General features: G+C 47.1%; 1 protein-coding gene across 6 annotated transcripts in view; it reads left to right on the forward strand.

The window, feature by feature from the left end:
• The first annotated feature begins 1,746 nt into the window (after nucleotides 1-1,746).
• The window catches only part of TSHZ2 (teashirt zinc finger homeobox 2), a 475,063-nt gene continuing 454,477 nt past the window's right edge, over nucleotides 1,747-22,332 (forward strand). For all 6 annotated transcript variants that reach the window (XM_062204371.1, XM_062204376.1, XM_062204375.1 and 3 more), the window contains exon 1: nucleotides 1,747-2,302. In XM_062204371.1, the coding sequence (XP_062060355.1) occupies nucleotides 2,263-2,302 (40 nt within the window). In that variant the 5' untranslated portion in view covers nucleotides 1,747-2,262. The remainder of the gene's footprint in view (nucleotides 2,303-22,332) is intronic.

A 22,332-nucleotide genomic window follows, 5' to 3' on the forward strand; every position in this document is an offset into this window, starting at 1 on the left:
GCTTGGAAATTAGCCTGCTGTAGACTGACCGAATTTTGAGTCTTGCCCACAGTTGTCTTGACAGGGTCAGACCAAATGATTTCCGGGCCTGATAGAGCCCGTAGGCCGGACGCTCGCCCAGCCCTGTCAGACACTGCCTGTCTTCCTAACTCCTTCTCCACATTTACAACTCAGCTTTGACTGGGCCCCCTACACCACACCCCATCTGGGACCATCCCTCCCCCCCAGTCCCCTCCTGTCCCAGCCTGCACTGCTCGCCCCTCCCCCCCCCCACTGCAAGGGGAGCTCCGGGAGGGCAGGATCCAATTCATCCCACTCTCAGACGTGCCCCCCCACCCCCCGCACCTCGGAAGGTTGTGAGCATCAGTCCTCTGGAGCCACGCCCTCATTCACTCTCACAGAACCCAGTTTTAACATCTTCATGGAGCTCATGACTCCGAAGTGATCCTGGTTGTTTGCTTCTCATTCACTTAACACATATTTTACTGGGCACTTCCTCTGTGTCTTGCATTGTGCCATCACAGAGGATATAAGGGGACAAAAGAGGCACAATTCCTTCCTCCCCACAGAGCTTATATTCTAGAGGGGAATCTCAGACAATTAAGGAGATGGAAACTATGTAACATGTGCCATGTGGAAGCCCAGTGTGGGGAAATAAAATGGAGACGTGGGATGGTGTGTGTGTGTGTGTGTGTGTGTGTGATTTTAAATGAGATAGAGTGCTGGGAGAAGGTGGCATTTAGGCAAAGATCAGATAACTGGGGTGATTTATCTGCCTCCCCCACTGGGACAGAATCACCAGAACACAGTAGGTACACAGTAAGTGTTGTTCAAAGGAAGCGAAAAAGAGTATCTGATTGATCAGGGGGTTGATTTTTATGACCATCCAGTGATGAGCAAGAGGGCAGGAGGGCAGGGCATCCCGGGTAATGCCGGTGGGCAGGGCCTTTGGGGGTGGGGCGTCGAGTTAAGACTGAGAGGATGGAGAGCATCCTAGCCCAAGGACCCCGCCCCCTTCCCCGCCCCAGGCAGTCCTATGAGCCCCTCCTAGCGCTGCCATGGTCCCTGCCGGTCAGTCACTCTGGCCAGCTTCCCAGCTTACGAGTTGAGCCGTCACCCTGCCGGGGCTCCTCCCGCCTCCCTGCACTTCTCACCTCCTCGCCCCTCCCCTCCCGCCTCCTCCCCGGGGGTGTCCCGGCGCCTGGTGGGCACGCCCGGCCCCGGCCCCGGGCCCCTCTCCCCGGCGGGACACTGTCCCTTTAATAGACTCCCTCTGCCTGGCGCTGTGCGGCTGGGGAGTAAATTTCTCCCTGTCATCAGGTCGCGGGAGAGGAGGAGGAGGAGGAGTTTGTTAATGTTCAGTTTGTTCAGCGGGATCGATGTTTGCTGGCATCGCCTCGCCCTGTCTTGTGTGAGTGTGAGTGTGTGTGCGCGTGTGTGCGCGCATGTGGGGGTGCGCGTGTGTGTGCGGGAGGCGGCGAGTGCGCGCGTGTGTGTGTGTATGAGTGCGTGCGTGTGTGTGTGAGTGTGTGTGTGTGTGTGTGTGTGAGTGAATTCCAGATTTTCCGTCTTTCCCAAACCCGCTCCTGTCCTCTCGCATATCACTCACAGACGGGGATCTGACAGCAGCTACAAACCCACAGTGAGTGATCTCTCCCTACGCGAATCCGCCATAGAGGTCGGCGAGGAGGAGGAGGAGGAGGAGGAAGAGGTGGAGGAGGAGGAGGTGGAGGAGGAGGAGGGAAAGAGGAGAAGGAAGAAGAAGAAGAAAAAGAAGAAGAAACCACTACCTTCCCAGGATTGCCTTTTTCCCCTTATCGTTACGCGCGCGTGTGCGTGTGGCGCGTGTGCGCCCCTCGTCCCTTCCATCTGAACCCGGTCTTGGATGTTTAATAAAGAAATCAAGTGTCTCAACAGTCACCAAAAAAAAAAAAAAGCAAAAACAAACAAAAAAAATTCCAAAAGCAAAAACAAAAAAGAGAGAGGAAAAAAAGCAAAAACAAACAAACAAACAAGGCAGAACCAACCTCTACTTCCAACCAGCCGGCACCAGCCAGCCGTGTCTGCCACCCAGAGAGGGGGGTCTCCGGCCCGTGCCGCAGGAGTTGCAGGGGGGATCGTCAGGGGGACAGAGGCCGAGTGACGTCCTAGGAGCCACCGGGCGAGAGGCGGAGGAGACCCAGAGAGGCGAGAGGGACAGCGGGCCCCAGCGCGCGGCTCGGGGCTGGGGCGCCAGAAGTGGGACTGGAGCGAAGTAGAGCGATGCCAAGAAGGAAACAGCAGGCACCCAAGCGGGCGGCAGGTAAGAGAACCGGCTCCGCTCCGGGGCTGCCCGCGCGCCGCGCTCCCCGCCCGCCCTCCCGGCCCCCGGGCGCCCCGGGACGCCACCCCCTTCAGCTTTCGGGGCAGTTCGCTCGGGGCGCCCCTCCAAGGATCCGGTCCGCTCTCGCCTTCGCGGGTCTCCCACATCCTCCGCGTTCCGGGCTCCGGTTGGATGGGTGGGGGGAGCTATCCCACCAAGCCTTCCCTCCTTAAACTTTTTTCCCTCCACCCTTCACCCCACCCCTAACTTTCTCCCAGTCCGTTTCTTGCCTCGAGCCAAAGCCGGGTTGAGGAGTTGGGGTGCGGAGTAGGGAGGCGGCCCCTGCAGCCCCGCATCCCTCCTCGTGGTCAGTGCCCAGCGGCCTCTGGCCTCCAGGGAGCGAGTCTGCCCTGGCTGGGGCTCGGGGCGCTGAGGTGCGAGGTTGCGGCGGGCTGCGGCGGGCTGGCTCTGGGGCGAACGGTAGGAGTTTAGCTTCGGTCGCCAAGGTGGGAAACGCAGCCCAGCAGATGGAAGAGCATTTGAATATGTTTTTCTTTCGAGAGGAGCCACTTTCGGAAATCTAAGGGACAGTGTCCCTTGTCTTGGGGGAGGAGGGGGCAGGAAATGGCCATAGAAATTTGAGCAGCTGCAGATACTCTGGGCCCACAAGAGTTGCAAACTTTGCGGATTGACTAGTGTGGTGGGCACTATCCCACCTGGATCCCCTCCTGTCCCCTCCCCCACCCCCAGATAATAACAGGTTAATGGACCAGTACAATAAGTCTTCCGTGGGATTTTTTTTTTTCCTTTTGGGTTGCTTAATTGCTTTTTTAATAGTATGCTGGGGTTTTGTTTCTCGGAAGTGTAATATGAAAGTTCATTTTTCTCCTGCCAGACCCACCCACTGAAAAATCAGCTTTCCACTTGATTGCTAGTTTTGATTTGACACTTGATTGATCACCTGTCATCTCGCTGCCTTTGATCTATTCATTCTTGATATATATCAATAAATCACTCACCATGGTAACTCAGAGTGCCAGTGACGCAAGCCTTGCCCTCTATATTCAGAGCCAGACATGCACAATTATTATCTTGTTGGGCTTTTAATGTGGGCGTTTTTATTTCTTTGTGTCCTTTAGTTGAATCAGGGTTTTAGTGAAAGCTCAAGTTTTGCTGTTGGCTGTTTTTTTTTTCCTTTTTGTCTCTGCGCTCCTGCTAGGGCAACATTAGTTTAAGACCCACCACCACCACAATCACTGTGTTCCATGAAACAGGGAGAAGTTGGGTGGAACGCCTGCATAAACTTTGCAAAGTCACCCTCAGAAGGAATCCCAAGTCAGGACCCGGGGGCAGAGGGAGCGGTCTCTAGGTCTGAGTGTGCCGGACCCCAGCGTGCGCCTAGGTCCCTGCCTGTTTGCAGGGTGAGTGGCCATGCAGTACTCTGAAGTACCCTCAGCGATTTTCCCTTCCCAGGAAGGCATTTGTAGGTGACTGTTTGTAGGCTGGTTCAAGTTGCGGTCTCCACGCTTCGATTTGTATATTTTGCAGTCGCTTCCCGAAGAGCAAGCTTCTTAGAATATTTTAGTGCTGTCGATTGGGAACTTGCCTTGGCAGTGGGGCTTGCTTTCTTCAGCCCCAGATACCTCTTTTGAAAACAAATTGTCTTTCACTCCTGTGCTTTCTGCTTTTGCCTTGCTGATTTTTGAAAACTTAGACTGCTTTGCAGGCTGACAGCGTTGGGATGTGCAATGGCCTTCGAGCCTCAGGAAGTCTGCCTGCTGCATCTAGTTCTGGCAACGTTAAGTTCAAGTGTAGCTAGATTATTGGAGATAACATCCTTATTGTCGTCCCGAAAGAGAGCCCTGGGCTACAGTCCAGGAAGAAGTGATACTGCCCTGAAAATTACTTTTTTTTTTTTCCTCCTTGTTGTTCCGGTAAGGGCCATCAACAACTAGGCAGTAATTTAAATTACCAGAATAACTGGACATGTCTCCTTTCGTAAGCTCATTACAAAAAGTGCATTGCTCAGAATTGCACTACTTTGATTATAATTATCCTCCGGTCAGTGAGGATCCAGGTGTAGGTAGCATAACGCTGTATCACATTATTTAAATTAGATCCTTTTCATTTAGCCGGCATCTACGGATGGGTCCTGGGTTGTCTACTCTTTGTAGTGCGGCTGTAGAAACTTGTGGCTATAGTTTCAGTTTTCTGGCCTATTGTGTTCCTAGCGTTTCTTTTTTTTTAAATCTGTTTGTTTTTATGACTTTCGGTATATTCACTGGAAGAAGTGGGAGCCCTTTGTAAGGTGAAAGGGAATAATTTATCTTGTACACAGGGAGGACACTCTTACAGTGTATCTGCTCACATATTAAGAAAGCAGAGAGTTCTTCAACCAGTGTTTCTTCCACTCACCCGAGGTCATCAGTGCCCTGCTCTGTCTTCCACAGGGGTGCTTAATTCACAAGTAAAGTTAGCCACTTTGGGATTTCTTTAACCGGTTAATGTCCAGGGAAGGGGAGAGGGGTAGGGTGGCGCTCCAAGATTGTGGCCACGCTAACTTTTATCACGGGTTAAAATTAAACACAATGCACAACTGTAAGTAATTACTGCCATGGATGGATGTTGAAAGCTTGATTTCCAGCTTGATTAATGAATAATGGAAGATAGAGAAAGCCTGGGAGTGAATCAGAGCTGAGGCTCTCCTGGAGTTCTCTTTTCCTCCAGAATTGTTCGAGGCAATTTGATTCCCTTGCATTATTAGTTTTTAAGTCCTGTTGTTTCAAGGAATCAATTACAGAACTTTCTAATAAAGCAAGTTTCCAAATAGAATAAACAGGATGATGTTAGAAGCGATGGGGAATTTTACTCTGTTATATCCCTCCCCCTGGGTCGGGGGTGGGGGTGGAGGAGGGATGTGAGGTGTAGGCGAGTCTCCTGAAGGAAACAGCTAAGTCGGAACATTTCCCTCCGAAATGTTATTCTTCCTGGCTTTATAAAGCCATGCGATTCCACCATGCTATGACTTAAGGCGAGAAACAAAGTTTAGAAAGCAGCCTACAGTAGCCCCAGGGGCTGTGCATGTGGGAGTGTGAGGTTTGCTGCCTCACATGTATATTTCACTCACCATTAAAATGCACCCATTTTTACCTGGAAATATGGCAGGATTCTCTACCAGCATATTTTCCCCCTATGCATTTCAGGAAAGATAAAGAAGATAGTGGGAAAGCAAAATAAGACAGATCAGTGTTTGTATTTTGTGGGATGCAGAGTGGTTAAAAATTTAAAATTGTAGACCATATTCTAACTCCTCTGTTCTCTGTAGTCTGTCTCAGCTCCTGTCCGTATACACGTGTAAAACATATTTTATTTCACCATCCTGAACTATTGTCTTTATATTAATGCCAGCCAATTGCAACAGAACACAAAATCTCCTGTGATCGTCTGCACGTGAATATCTAATAGATATGTAAGTTACAGGATTCTGCCTGTGCCCACTGAAAGGGCTGGGAGGTTTCCTTTTTTTCCTGACTTCTAGAAGCTTTCTGATAAACCAGATCTGGGTAGAGTCTTGCGGAAGAGAACAGCTCCCTCAATTTATTTTGTTTATTTAATATGGAGATGAATAATGCAGATTTTGTTTTCATGAATGTCCTTGTGTGGCAGTAAACATTAGACTATTAGCAATCATTACTTAAAACTTGCAATTTGCACCTTAATAGCACAGGTTATTTACATGGAAAACGCATTCAGCAGGGACAATTCTGAGTACTGCAGTGGAGGAGAAATGACCTGAGAGATCTCTCTTTGCACCTCCTGAGAGTGATGACCCTGGATCAATGGGTGAAGTCCCAGGAACCTGAACCTGCAGAGCGCAGGAAGGGGCAGGCAGCTCGGGGGTGAAGTTGGCCTTTAATTTACTGGCAGGCAGGACAGGATTCAAGAGGACAGGAATCAAGGTAGATTCCGGACACTGACTCCCTCACTTTGTTTACACATCCTTCAGAAAGACAAGTTCTCATCTCGCACACTTAAATATCTCGTGCTGTAGATTCCTTTAATACTCAGTGTGATTTTAACAGATGAATGAAACACACATGCACACACACACACACAGGCCACAAAGCCCCCTGGACCCCACCTCAGCAGTACAGACTATTATGGCTCTTCTTGGTATTTAAGGCAAAGCTCTGAAAAAGAAAGAATGGATACTTTGAAATCGCATTGTCCGCACAGCATCCTGGATGGAAATTGATTGCTTAAGTGGCCCTTTCCCTATCCCCTCCCAGCTCCTTTCTCCTGCCTCTCACCTCACTCTGAAAGGCCCAGATTGAATGGGACATCTCAAAAGCCCATTTGTTTTAGGCATTTATTGATTTCATTTTTAATCTGCCATATCAGGACATGATACATTAACCTTAATCAGCAGATTGCAAGTGACAGGGAGTTCTAGTGGAGCTAGGGAAAGGGGAGAAGCCCTGGAAAACTTCTTGACAACGAAGTCTTCTCCAAGGCTTCCCGGCTTAGCTGCTGGATGCTACTCTGGGGGAGGATACAAACATTCCTCAGAATCCATGGACATTTCTTGTCCTACCACCGTCCATGTCTTTTCTCTGCCAGTCTCCCCATTCTATTGCAACCCCTTTGGGAAACTTCACCCCCAATAAACGCCTCCACGGTGGGTGGAGATGAATCGCTGAAGCATCTTCACTGTGTGGCCCATTTCGCCAGCCCAGGTTTTTTCCTTCCTTTTCATCCCAGCCGACTTCCCACTCCTCTGTCAGCTTCTCTCCAGCTGGGCCATACCTGGGCTGGGCTGTTTCTCTTCCCAGCGGCTTGAGAATTGTGCTCGCAGTGGAGCAGGTTTTAAAGTGGGGGGTGGGGTGGGTGCTGAGCCTGGTGTTCTTTAAGGCCATTGAAATGATGCACCTTGGCTCATCACTGCAGCTGAGCTTAGGAAAATCAGCCAAAAAGAACTAAGGCCCTGCTGCTGCTTCGCTGGATCTGCAATTAGCAAACACGCATTAGATGTCCAAAGTCAAGCTTCCCTTCCATCACTGTGCCAACGCCATCAATTGTACTTAGGAATGTCATAGTCCGGAAGCCACAGGCACTATTTCAAAGGCACTACCTGCATTCACCCAGGTCTCCTTTAGAAAACACAGACTTGTCTAACAAATTCTAGGTTCAGACCAGGCATACACAGAGTATCATTTTCATCTGATGCAAAGTCAGTTGGAAATACATTAAACTAACAGTTAGAGGGTGTCTTGCATGGCTTCCCTGAAGCGGTGCTTTTTCATTCCATATTTAATTACAATCAAATTGAACGACTTTTATAAAAAAAAAAAAGAATCCACAGTGGTATTAAAAGATGCCTGGCGCACAAATAATTTTATGGCTTCACAAGTCAAAAATGCTGTTATATTTTTATTTCTTTGGGAGAAATTTATTTTAATTTTCTGATGTTGTGATAAACACAGACTGCCTTTCACTGTAGTCTTCAAGCAGGGAGAACACATTCTGTTACCTGGGTCTTCTGTGCACCCTGCAAGAGATGTTCAGTTCGCTTTTCAGTAATCAGTGTTTAAACGTGCTTTTTTAAGTTTTCCAAGTCCCGATGAAAGTTTGAAATTCTCGTATTCCTTGGGGTGACCTTTGACAAGCAGCTCTTCAATTAGGAAGAAGCTTAGTCATTCTAGCCACATCAGAAAGAGCCTCGTTGAGAATGCTTGTGTGATTACCAGGATATTGCAGTAAGGAGGGAAAAAAAAAAGATACCATCCATTTGTAGGCCTCTAGCATATGACACTGTTTTCACTGGATTTATAATTTCATTTTCCCCCCTACAGCTGACCTTTCTGTCGCTTGTTGGGAGAACTTTTTTCAAAAGAAGAAATAGGGATTGCATGCAAAGTAGATTTCAAGGTACACCAGGTCTTTAGGAAACGATCATTCACAATAGAGACTTTGGAGCCCAAATGTCACTGCTGGACTCTCCACAGCCACATGGTCTTGCCCCCGACCTGCGCGTTCATCGGGTGCGTGGCCAGCAGCGTGGCTGTATTTGCATGGCTCATTTTGTCCGAGAAATCGTCACGAGGGCATGGTTCTCCGGTCAGTTCTGAAGACGTTATGTACATGCACAGACACACAGAAAAAGAAATCCGAGATGCACGTGGGAATGGCTGATAGATCTGTTTCCAAAGCAAACGCCATGGATGGAATGATTAAATAATTCGGAGGCATTTGAAAGTCATTAAAATGGCCATTTAGAATTTCCAGTTGTTGCCTTTCTCCATCTTTTGCCTTCTCTCTTTAGAAAAAGCTGAATGTCCTCTGGGTATCTTCAAATATTCTGGGATGCCAAAGCGATGCCAAAAATAATTTGAAATTTTAGAGATTAAAATTCAAGAGGCACAGCTTCATATTCTTACTGCTAATAGATATCAATATTATTTAGCTATGGTTAATGAGAGGGAAATGCCCAGTGCAAAAGTTTTGGGGATAATGAGCTTAAAGAAATTACATAGGAAAAAAAAAATACCTGAATCCTATTTGAAAGCCTTTGTCTTGAATTTTGCTCTTCTAAATGAGAATTCCCTTTCCATCTGTGTTATTTTAAAAAACAGTTTCACTCCCCCTGTATCTACTTCTCCAACCTGGAACAGGATATAATAAGCTCTCTCTGGATGCACAAAGATGTCGGGTATTATAATGCACATCCCTTTAAAAAATAGTTTTAGATAACCACATGTGGGCATGCAAACCCAGTGAAAATCACCACGAAGCTGTGCGAGATGGCCGGCGGAGGGTTCATGGTCGCAAACTTTGTTCCGACAGGGTAGGAAGAAAATCACATTATATTTACATTACACATCTCCTCTTGGCAAATGACAAGCGGTGAAGCGAGGATGATTTTTTTTTTTTTTAAGGAGCTTTTTAGCTCTTTTGCATCTCTCTCCAAAGACTAATTTAATTGAAAAGCTGTAGTGTCCATTTATGCTAAAGGGAAGGTCTTGTGTTTCCACGAAGCTGCTAGACACGAAGGTATGTTTTCTAAAAAACAGAAGACAGCCTTCTGCAGTTTCTGTGAGGACAGAAATTAAGATCACTGGTCTTAATTAGTTGAGTGCTTTCTGAACTGGATGAACACTCTGAAATCACCCCTGAGCTTTCTCCTTAAAGCCACATCTAAGCCATTTCTATGGAAATTATATAGCTGAGATATTAAGGTGGGCAGAACACAGTGTTTTTAATGAAAATAGTTAGGAACGAAAGACAGAATGAGATAAAAACAGAGTTGGCAGCAACCGTTCCGTTTATAATGAATTTGAAAGAAACTTTCATAATGCTTTACTGCATCATGAAACATCCATGAAATCTGGTGACCTGGGAGGTACAAAAATGGGACGCGGGTCAAGGTTGTCCGCGGGGGAAAACGATTTGTATAAGCGAGAGCAACGACGTATAAATATTCCTATATAAGCTGCGTGGGGCTCACTCTAAATCACTTCAATTTATCAGATCCTTGGAATTTGCTATGTATTTAGGAGCCTCTCTCTCACACCCTAGGGAGGTAGGAATAGCTTCTGGGCCAACGAGATGCCGTAGAGCAGAGTTCAGTCTCTTCCAAGCGTGCGGTACCACTCGGTACAGGAGAAATGCCAAAATGAAAAGCTGTGAGTGCGTTTTAGATCACGGCTGCCCTTGGCCATTTCCCTTTGTCAGAGAGTTGGGGACATTGCTTTAGCGCTGCTTCTTGTTCTGGGCCCTGGGATTAGATTTTCGGCTGTGGATGGAGTGGTGGAGTCAGTGGAAGTGACTGGGTTCTAACTGCAACTTTGCCCCCATGCTCCTTCCCCAGCCCTGGGCCAGCCCTAGGGAGAGACCCCCTCTCAGGAGAAGAATGGGAGTCCTGGAGTCGGCTGACCCACATTCACATCCATAGGTTCTCTTTTTGTTGGCCACGTGCATATGGGCAGGCTGTTCAGATCTCTGTCCTCTACTTTCTAGTCTGTAAAATGGGGGCAGGCATAGGTCTTCTTGTGTCTTAGGTTTATTGAAAGGATTCTGTGATACCACAGCTGAAGGATTGCGTGGAAACTGTTAGGTGCCACACCGATGTGAGGGAATAGTGTATTTTTACTCTGAAGAGCCAGACCATGGAATACGTATACCAGACCCAGCAATTATCATGGGACCAAGGAGTCTGGGCATTAAAAGAAATCAGACAGGGGGGCATTTTGATTTTTAGAACAGGAGATACAATGGCTGAGAAAGTGTCTGAACCTCCTCTGCAGGGGAGGCTGACGCTGGGCTGTTCAGAGCCCTGCCGCCAGCTCCTCCCTCCCAAAAAACGTTTCTTTCCGGGGAAATAGCAGCCAGCACGTCAACAGTCCCCGGATACCTGGCACCACCGAGCGCTCACCGTGGAGCAGGCACTTCACCGAGTGCTACTTGCATTTCTCTTCAGTCACTTAGACCGGTCCTACTATGTGCCAGGCCCAGTTCTATTGGCTGGAACCTGAAGGTGAATTTCCAGCTGAATGAATAAATCCCAGGCGATCTTGCTCTCCACCTGGGGGAAACTAGAGAACCGACAAGTAAACTTACAAAGGAAAAGGTGATTTTCACATAGGAAAAATGCCCCAAGATGCCCACATTTTATACAGGCAAAACCTTGAGATCAGGGGTTGAGATAAATTCCATGTAGATGGTTGGGGGAGACCTCTCATAGGAGAAGACTCTTGTTCTGAGCCTAATCCCATAACGTGCCTTTGGTCGATGCCAGTAGAATCCGATTTTCACATGCAGGGTAATTCACTCAAGGTCACAGAGTGGCCAAGCTGGGTTTTAAACTCTTTTCAACTCAGCTCTCCCTCCAGGCACTTGAGGCATGGTGATGGTTTATCCGGAACAGCCACAGTGATTTGCAAAGGACGAACTCTGTTTCTGTAATGCCTCCACCTGTGGGGGACCCTGCCTTTGGAGATATCTCCAAATAGAACCTCGGGCTCTCGCTGTCCTGGTTGCCACTTTCTCCAGGGTTCTTCCACATGTGAATATGAGCATTCATGCATTCATTCATTCAATATTAACTGTGCACCCACTATGTGCCAGACATTGTTCTAGTTGCCAGGGATATAAGAAAAAAAAAAAATAGACCAGTCTCTGCCCTCATACAGCTAATTTTCTTTTAGGGGAGACCAAAGAGCTAAGAAATACATAAATATATACTGAATAATGCTAATTGCATTTCATGAAAATAAATCAGCAGTAATGAAGTAGAGGGATGGGAAGCTTGCCACTTTATATGGGGTGGTGCGGGGGAATTGCTCAAGTGGAGTTGATCGGGTCACAGAGTGAGAGACTAGCCAACATGGAGCTGGGGGAGCAGTGCAGGCAGAGGAAGCACAGGAGCCAAGGTCTAAGGCCAGAATGGAGTTGCACCGAGGGCAGGCTGAGAGAAGGCAGAGGGAGGCGAGCTGGGTAGGGGCAGATCTGGCTTTGATTCCCGGTAGGGAAGGGGTGTGATCTGGGTGGGTGATTGGTAGTGCATGGGCCCTTGTTTGTATTTCAGAGGTGCTGCTGATCTTGGGTAGGTGCCCCTAGCCAGTCCACCTCACTGGTCTGCCAGTCATGGTGAGTAGGATCTGAGGATGCCAGAGGTGGCGTCTTGGGAATAAACACCTGCCCAATCTTTACAGAGACTGGCCGGTGCTGGGATGGACAGCACCGAGGACGCTGGGCAAGTGTTCAGAATCAAGCAAACCTGGAGTCCTGTGGCAGCTCCTCCATACTTAACTCACCAGCTGTGTGCTTGGAAGCAAGGCCGTTGATGTCCCTGCACCTCAGTTTCTTCATCTGGGAAGTGGGAATAGGAACACTGCTCATCTCACCTTTTCCTTGTGACAATTAGATAACATGACGTGGGTAAAACCCTTGCGGCAGGCCTGACATTTATAGAGGATCTTCTTCATCAATGAATATCTTTATTCTTCCTCGTATTGTTGTTGTAGGAATTCTGGGAGGAGTCTAAGCACCTGAATTAGCCCTTGGTGCCTCTCTGGCATGAGATAAGTATTTCCCAATGAATGAATAAATGATACTTGCATCAGCGTGTGAGTTTGTATAGTAATTACGTTCAAGTGTAAGGATCTTTCACCCATCTACAGTTTTTGGCAGGCCTCCATGCCAGTCCTGATCCCAGCCTGACTTTGAATGTGTATCAATTTAGGAAATGTTAATGACAGAGAGATTGTGACTTTAGTAACACACTTGTATTCTGTTCATCACACTGGGAGCCCTCGGTTGAAGAGCGGCGATGTCCTTGGTGAGAAGAGATTGTTTATTCATCTCGCCGAGAGGGTTTCCTGATGATGTGAAGGGCCATGGCTGACCCAGGTAAACGGGCAGCATCTCCCTGTCTCCGAGCCCTGGCGTTCAGCGTCCCGTGGTCTGGGCCAGCGCCTCCAGGTGCTCCGAGCCTCCCAGGACTTGGCAACGCTGCCCTCCCCCACCAGCCGACCTGCCTCACTCATCCCCTCAGGCCCAAGGCTGCCAGAGCTTAGGGGTTGTTAAGCTAATGGGAGGAGGTTTCCTGGTAACACCTTCTTCATTTTAATTGTCACCTCCAGATCAGAGCTTGAGGGCAGGAGGCAGGAGGCTGGCTGGGCGCCTGCTAAGGTGTATCGTAGGGCAGAGGTGTGGGATCTTGGAGAGCATTTGCCAGTGTTGCTGCCTCAAAGCCTGCATCTCAGATGCCATTGAAGGTCTACTGGCCAGGCCTAGGGAAGGGACTGGGACTGGCCCCTGGTCCCTAACTGACCATGCTTCCTACGCTTCCTACGCCACTTCCATTTAGAGTGGCGGATGTGAGAGACGAGCCAACAGGTCAATCCATCGTGTCAGGCAGTGATCTTTCCAGGGAAGGAATAGAGCAGAAGGGAGTGAGGTGTGCTGTTTTGGAGGAGATGGACAGAAAACGCCCCTCTCTCCCCAGGGACACCCAGCGGGAAGTGGCAGGGGGAGAAACCATCTCTCTGAGGGAAGGCAGGGCCAGGTGTAACCAACAGTGCAGGACTGGAGCTGGCGGGGGCTGTGGGGACGGTGGAGGAGAGGGCTCAGAGCTGCGGTGAGGAGTCCGGCTCCAGCTGAAATGGGAGCCTCGGGGGGCACGGGGCAGGGGATCACCCTGGCGGCCCTGTTATTGATCAGGGACCAGGGCTAGAAGTAGGCTGACCATTCAGCCTTTGCTCCATCAGAAACTTGATGCCTTGCACCAATGGTTGAAGAGGGGTAGACGACAGTGAGGCGGGGGTGAGCGGAAGCATCTGCCGAAAGCTGCCCGGAATCTGACTGTGTTCATCTTTTGGCTGTTTTCTCTAATCCTCTCCTCCATTTTCCTCCTCTGTCTATGCACATGGATCTTACTGAAAACTGTTGTTCTCTGAGCCACAGTGGAAGCAAGGCAAGGTGGAGCTGCATGGATTCTAGAATGTACTATACAAAGAGGCCACTCTTCTCCAAGCACATTTCCTGGAGCCCTGGAATCGCCTCTTCCCACATCTGCCCAGTCACACAGTGCAGGACCAGGGCCGGGCAGGCCATGGAGTCAGACAGACAAGGGGTGGGTGTCTCTCTGACAGGTCCTTCCTCCCTGTGTGACCAGAGGCACCTTCACCTCCCTGAATTTTGGTTTTCTCATTAAAAAAACAGACCTGAGGCCGGCGCCGCGGCTCACTAGGCTAATCCTCTGCCTTGCAGCGCCGGCACACCGGGTTCTAGTCCCGGTCCGGGCACTGGATTCTGTCCCGGTTGCCCCTCTTCCAGGCCAGCTCTCTGCTGTGGCCCAGGAGTGCAGTGGAGGATGACCCAAGTGCTTGGGCCCTGCACCCCATGGGAGACCAGGAGAAGCACCTGGCTCCTGCCATCGGATCAGCGCGGTGCGCCGGCCGCAGCACGCCAGCCGTGGCGGCCATTGGAGGGTGAACCAATGGCAAAAGGAAGACCTTTCTCTCTGTCTCTCTCTCTCACTGTCCACTCTGCCTGTAAAAAAAAAAAAAAAAAAAAAAAAAAAAAAAAAAAAACCACAACAACAACAAAAAAACAGACCTGAAGAAGAAGAGTCATCTCATTGGGCCTTATGAAGATTAATTGAGATAAATCAGACAATGTGCTTAGCACGATGCCCTGTGCGTGGTGGATGGTCAGTAAGCTTTGGTCGTTATATTAACTTAATAGTCCTCTCCATGCCTTGATCCCCCTGGTTGGTGGAATAGTGATAATAAAAATTCCCTCTTTGGGTCATTGGGAAAAGGAAAACACTGGTAAAGTACGTGGAAGTGTCTTGTACCCAGAACACACTCGTGATTGAAATCACGACCTTGACCCTTAACCCCGTGACCTGGAAGGGCAGAGGTTGGGTCTTGTTGATCTTGTGTCCACGAGGCCTGGCACATAGTGGGTGCTCAGTAGACACTCATGTGGCTTGAAAGAATGAATTAAGACAATGTGCTTATTTGGAGCTAACGTAAGAAGGAGGGGTAGCTCTAAGTGGAGGGGGTGGGGACCCCTAGTTCAAGCCTGCTCCTCCCACCTGCTGGAACCTGCAGTGGCTTCACCTTTACCAAGGGAAGCAGGCCCATCCTGGGGCATCTTTAACCCAGAGTTGTGCCAACCCCTGACCTCAGGGCATTGAGTCACAGAGTGACAGTACGTTCTTCTCAACACCACTGCAGCCCCTCCAGTGAAGCCAAGGAGAAGTGCGGCTCAAGCCGGAGTGTAGCCCGTCTCCCCTTCTTACTTATCAGAAAGAGCAGGCCTCAATTTCAGGGGTGCTGGCAAGCAGTAGAATGCAGTGAAGTCATGATAGTCTCGCATGTTCATTGATGACCATCAATTTATGGTAAATAATATTGGGTTTTTTATATGGACCGTGACTACAGTGACATAATTTTTCATTTAACATTAAAATTAGGAGTGTGCATCCGGTGCAGTGGTTAGGATGCCACTCGGGATTCCTGTATCCCATATCAGAGTGCTGTGTTCAAGTCTCACCTCTGCTTCTGTTCCAGCTTCCTGCTAACATGCACCCTGAGAGGTGCAGGTACCTGGGTCCCCTGAGGGAGACCCAGATCAAAGTGCAGGCTCCAGGCTTTGCCCACGCCCACACCTCGCTGCTGTGGGCGAATGGAGAATGACCCAGCAGATGGGAGATCTCTGTCTGTCTCTGTCTCCCTCTCTGTCTCTCTGCCTTTCAAATAAATGAAAATAAACTTTAAAGATTAAAAAGCCAAGAAAATTAAAAAAATAAAATGGGTCAATAGAAGAGGGAACTGTCTTAAATAACCTTGTAAAGAAATCAGTGGTGGAGGGAGAGTGTTGGACAACATGAGCCTGGGGTGGGTGACAGGCAAGCACACTACAGATGCCAGGGCATGGGCAGGGCAAAGGAGGCAATGGGACCAGCTGTGAGCCAGGGCTGCCAAGTCACGCCCAGGTCATAGAAACGCCTGCAAAATAGAGGCATTCATTAAAACATCAAAAAACTTTGAAAACTGGAAGGAACGCTGCCTCCTGGCATGTCAGAGGGAAGCCCTGGAAATTCTTTACTCTCCCAGGAAGTTTCGCAAATATGGAGGGGCTGGGACTGATGTCCTGGTTTTTATCCAGAACAGAGCAGTGGTTCGCAACCTTTATGGGTCCTGCTGTTCCCTTGGAGCACCTGTGAAAATGCCAAGTCTCAGGTTCCCATGCTGGAGTCTGGAGGTTCTGCTGCCATCGGAGCAGGGGGTTGAGGCCCATGAATCCAGGAATCTGCGTTTCCTGGCTAGAAATGAAAGGATTCTCCCAGATGTGGCGACTCTTCATTTTGTACGCTTTCTAAAATTCTGGAAACTCTGTGGAATAAGCGAGCAGAAAATCTGGTTTTCTTCTTTGGAATCTCCTGTACTTCCGTGTTGTCTTTTCCACATTTTTCTCATCCTTTCTTCAATGCCCCTCCCTCGTTTATGACGCTTGCGTCCCTCTTTTCTCCCCCTAATTCCTCTTGGTCAGTAGATAGCCAAGCCCTTTGTCTCTAGCTCCTGTGCTCCCGTGGGTGAACGCGGGAAGGATGACGGTGATTAGGACGCCGATCATGATTGCTGTTGTCATAATGGCTGCCACGCACTGACCTGCGTACTGGCTACACCCGAAGGACCAAGCTTAGCCATAAGCTAACATTTACCAGGTACAGACAGATTTTTGTCTACAGTCTCTCCCAAGACATCGCTTAAGCTGGATGTCATTAACATTGGCCCATTGAATAGACTAGGAAATTAAGTTTGGGAAATTTCAAGTAGCCTGAGTATGATCACATAAACTTTTAGATAGGATATTGGACCCCGAGTCTGCCTATCAGAGCCCCAGTACTCAGTGTGGTGCTTTGTGACTTCACACAGTGTTTAATGGTTTGCAGCAGAGTCACATAAATAAAGGTTCATGGTTTCGTATAAATACGAGGAGGCCAAGGGCATGAACTGAAATTCATGTTTCCTTTACATTGTAGTAAATCAGTTGCCTCCAAGAAAAAAAAAATATAAAGAACCATCATGCTTATTTAAGTCTCAAATACTGTCTGTAAAAATTGAGCCTAGGAACGTTAAAAAACAAAAAGGATTTTCAATATCTCTTTACTTCCCACAATGGCATCTCTATAAAACTATTGCTGTTTTATTAAACAAAAGTAGGGGGAAAAAAAAAAAACCTGAAACCCCAACACGGTCCATCTGCCGTGCCTCAGCCAGGATCGTGCTCACCCACGCCTCCAGCATCTCGGAGGATCTGTCCTGCGGTCAGACGCCGCTCAGCTGTTCCTCATAAATCTCCCGTGGGCTCCATGATCCTTCCTGGCCATCAGGAGATAGGGAGCACACGCACTGCCGCGGTTCCCTGACCACCACCAGGGAACGAAAGGAGCTGCCCTCACAGAGCCTCTCAGGCTCCCTCACCGTGTTTACGGCTGGGCTCTCTGAAGATGTCTTGGACTTGTTTGTATTTAACTGTAGGTGACACTAGGAGATCGTGAGGCTCAAGGGGTCACATCTCAGAAGGAGAATGTTGCTCACCACAGAAATCATGATAGGGTCTTTCTTGAAAAAAAATCAACTATTCCTTCTTGTTATTGTTCAAATATTTGATTACTTTTTCTGGGTGACATTTTAAAAGAAACCCTTGTAATAATACAAAGTTTGGCAAACTGCCTAGCCATCTGACTTGAGGTTCTTCTGATGGGAAGTGGAATGAAGTTACCATCCCGTCTGACTGTCTTTAACATTAATATTTTCTTTATTAGTATTGGGTGGCGGTAGTGAATCTGAAGGAATGGAAGAGAGAAAGAGCTGTCAGAAGTGGGATGAACTTGTTTCGTCCAATCAATAAATTTCGGATCTAAAGGACTTAGATTTTGCAAATGAAGTTAAGTCCTCTGTGAACGTCACACTTAAACATCTGTGTCTCAGTCCAATAAAATAGGCATAAGGAGATTTCTTATTGCCAAGTGCTTTTATGAGGATTTATAAAATCAATACTTATTGAGTTCTTAGAACAGTATTTGTACAAGTATTGAACAAATAGTACTTATTACATATATACTTGTTCTCTCCCTACACAGACACTACTAAGAATTATGTGCATCGCTTCCATTATCTGCAGTTTTTTGGATGTGTATATGTAGCCAGAAACATATTGTTCTTTTGATTATGTCTAAAAATCTGTATAAGTAGCTTTACACTATATTTTGAAAATTATTTGTTTTTACTGGATGTTTGGAGCTCTACCCAAGTGGGTGGGTAGACAGATAGATCTGAGAGAGGAGATAGATTTTTCAAAGATATAACCAATTCCTTTTTATATGCTTTATAATATTCCATAGTAGGAATGCACACTTCCACTCATTTACAGGTTCTTCTGTTAATAGACATTTAACATGTTTTAAATTTTTCACCATCACACTCAATCTGTACTGAATATTCTTGGAAACTTTTTACAATTGTCACATAAGTAATTTATTTGGAGAAAAAGAGCTGTGAGAATTTTACTGCATTTCACAGGAGAATCATTTGAGAAAAATAAACATTGCTGAAACAGCTCATATTTCATACTTTACACACTCTTGGTACCTTCACTGAGATGTATGAGTCTCTAACCAAAAATGTAACTGGCTAATTTGCACCTAGTAGGCACTTACTCAATGTCTGCTTAAAGTAAGTAAACTGAACCTCAATCAAAGATAGCACTGGTCCCAGTAATGAGTGCAACTCAGCCATCAAAATGGCTTCAGTTCCACATATATCAAGAAAACTGCTAGTAGCCATCTTGGGGTGGGGTAGGGAACTGGGGGAAGTAAAAAGAAAAACATAAATAGCACAAAATAAATTGTATCTGCCCTCAGAGTTCGTGGTGGACCAGGATTGAAAGCTGAGCATCTGTTGTAGAGGCTGGGGCTCTGAGGGGCGTTACAGGTGCATGGATGGGTGGGGTCAAAGAAAGGATTTTGTTTGTGTTAGGAGGGGGAGTCACTAGCAATAGCCAGTCCTGCCATAAACATTTTAAGGAGCTAAACTTCAGTTTCCTGCAATTTGAGGCACTGCTAGCTCCTGGGGGTAGAAATGGAAATGAGGTGGACTCCAGGGTTTAGAAGATCTGAGTTGCAGCAGATGCTTCTCAAAGCCAAGACCAGCATCAGCCTTAGAACTGGGCTGTGTGTGCCTGTGTGCACATGTATGCTTGCATGTTGGGGGTCTGTCATCCAAGTGTGTGTAAGCTGGGTTTTCTGTATGTAGTGTGCAGTGGGTGTGTTTTAGTGTGTGTATGTGATATATGGATTAGGTATATTATGTTAGTCTGTATGTCTTGTGTGGTGGGGGATGGGGTGGAAGTGTAAAAACCTCTATTATGCATGAGTTCTGGGTTTATGGCAGACCTGGGATGTGCAGATGGTCTTGCCAAGGCCAAGCTACTACTGGAAACACTAGAAAGCTCTTCAGAATTTTCTCCATGCACATGAAGCAAATATCACAATGTATTTCCCTAGGGTGATCCCTTGGGCCCCACGCCCTGCCCTCCTGGTTATGGCCCTGGGTAATAGAACAGTCCATAGTTACTTAGATTGTCCCTGCACGGGGAGATGAGTGCTAAGTTCCGTACAAAGGACAGGTAGCCCCAGAAATCGAGTCCACATCCTGTTGTGATTTCTGCTTCCCTGTCTATCTTCCTCCCCATACTACGTGTTATATCATGTCAGGGACTGATCTTGGCGATCACGGGCTGTTTCATTGCTGATAGCTGGAACACAGTAGGTGTTCTGGTAGAACACATGAGTGCATGAACCAATGCATGGTTGTTCAAGGTTCCTGGAGCCTAGCTGCCCAGGTTGTGTCTGGCTGCAGGGCTGAATGTGGTAGCGTCTTAGTAAATGTTGTTGAGTAGATAAATGAATGCATCACGTTGCACACGTGGATGTTTGCTTATCTCAGAAGCAGCCTGGCAATCATAAGAAAACAGCTCCCCAGTGGGGTTTTTACTCTTCCTCTGCCAATCCCATAGGAGCGCCTTTCCTGCAGTCCCTTTGGTTTAATTATTGTTCTTTAAGATCATGATGGCAGCCCTTCTGTTTACTGTCAATCTGTAACTGCAAATGGAGAAATGAAAAAGGAAGGGAGAAAAATAATCTTTGTGATTCAGGTACGCGGATTTATCCAGATATTTTCTTTAAGAGAGGTGAGAGGAAGGTGGAAAGTTGGGAGAGTGAGTTTTCAAACTTGCCAAACACATAAACCAACAGGACGGTGTTGCTGCTTCCATAAATGTTTAATAAGTTTTATCATCTTGTGACTAAGGTTAAACAAATGTGAGTCCTTTGAGGAATTATTTACTGGAGGCAAAGTTATAGCATCAACATCTGTGTTTCCAATCACTTAGATGAGGAATAGATCAAATAAATCACCGGGAAGTTCCACAAAATAACTTCTGTATTATCATCTCAGAGAAGAGTAATGTAAGTAGCTCTTTCAGGTGTCCTTGCTATTGGAATTTAGAATTTTTTGTTAGATTTCTCTTTTGTTATTCATTTCATTACCTTCAAAGAGTAAGTCTTCACTTTTTTTGTGTGCATGGAAAGTTACCATAAAAACATCCACAATAGAAGGACTTAGAAATTTCTCTCAGGGAATCTGGCTTTTTCAGCCAACATTCTCATGTGGGAATGGGCTAACAGTTCCAATATATAACATCCATATAATTTAACCTCATAAATTTATTTTTTTTCATGGTGATGTAATGGGGAGACTGACCTGGAGTTTGTAAAAGTTCCCTGCTCACTGCATTCCCCCAGGCAGCATAACATTCTAGACAGTGTTTTATGTGCCCTGATTAAAATATAACGTATTCCTGCATTTCCTGTGCAATGACCAGCTAGTACTCTTAGCAGAACATTTAAGGAACACAGAGATGTTTTCAAACGTGTAGCAATGCACTGTGTGAGGATGTTTTTTTTTTTCTTTTTTAAAAAACCATGATCTGAATTTTATTTTAGACCACAGTCCCCTGAGCACCCAGTCCACAAGACAAGTTTTGTACTTGGGCTTGACTTCTGCATCGGCCAGTGCACTCTGACAAAACAAACAAGAACCCTTGCTTGTGACTCCAGTTTGAATTCTCAGGCACATCCTTCAAACTGTTACCCTGCACTGCAGAGAAGGAATTGGAAACGTTAAGGAGGAATGCCCCCACCAAGACGAAGCAGTAGTAACGAGAACTTACTAACTTCTTATTAAAAGAAAGAAAAATGTAAATGAAAATGAGGGAAGGGCTTCCTACAGTGTTTGAAATTATGGAAGCAACAATAGTACAGTTTGTAGGTTGAGATATAGTTTGTAGGTTGAGATATAGCTTGTAGGTTGAGATATAGTTTGTAGGTTGAGATATAGTTTGTAGGTTGAGATGTGTTAGCTTCCCACGGGAGAAACAGCAGAAATAAGAGGCACAGAGGGAAGTCTGTGGGGTGAGTTGAGCTTGAGCCTTGCTGCCGCTGCGGACATCCTCCAGGGTCCAGTCTCCTCCCACGGGTAATGGGAAAGAAGTTTGGAGACTTACCGAGAGAAGGAGGCTGGGGTAGATCAAACACATTAGTGGAAAGGAAGTTCCGTGAAGGGGGTATGTGTGCTTGAGGGTCATTCTTTTATTCCTTCAACAGGTATTTATTAATTTCTGTGGTTTTCAAGACCCTGTGCTATGGGGTGAGAGTTCAAGGATAAACAAGGCACAGCTCTGTCTCCTGAGCTTCACAATGGAGGGCCTAGAATTAAGCCAGGCACCTGGTAAGAGCTGAGGGAGTGTTAGGTGGGTAGAGGAAGGGAGGGAGGAGGAAGGAAGGAAGGAGAGAGGGAGAAAGTGAGAAAGGAAGGGAGGGAGGGAGGGAGGGAGGGAGATGGATGGATGATGGATGGAAGGAAGGAAGGGTGATGGATGGATGGATGATGGATGGAAGGGTAAACTGAGATAATGCGTGGCTCCCTAGGAACTCAAGCTCAGTTCTCTTTGTATGTATGACTGTTTCTGGGACTGACAGTTGCTTTCCCCCAGATTGTATCCCAGGCAGCCCCTGCCATTTTTGTTAGCTGTGGTTCCCTGATTTCCTTCCAATGAATTCTCCTGAACCCAGGTCCTCTTTCTGCGCACCAGCCCCTCATCAGCTCTTATGACAATGACGTGCACGGAGGGTCTCCAGATCTTCCCCAGGTGGCTGCCCTGAGTTCTTTTTACTGCTCACTGTGACACTCAATCGAGCCTACCTGCTTTTCCTATGCTTTTCTTTCCTATTTTGTTCCCTGGAACAGAAAAACTCAAATGCATTACCATTTTCTAAGAGTGTGCACCATGCCAGGCTGTGCCCTGCATGGCTTACATGTACCTGTCTTCATTTAGCCTCCTCTCAGTTGAGGAAGTAGAGAAACAATTATCCCCACTTTCCAGATAATAAAATG

The sequence above is a fragment of the Lepus europaeus genome, chromosome 10 (assembly GCF_033115175.1).
Source record: "Lepus europaeus isolate LE1 chromosome 10, mLepTim1.pri, whole genome shotgun sequence".
In the NCBI taxonomy this organism is placed as follows: Eukaryota; Metazoa; Chordata; class Mammalia; order Lagomorpha; family Leporidae; genus Lepus; species Lepus europaeus.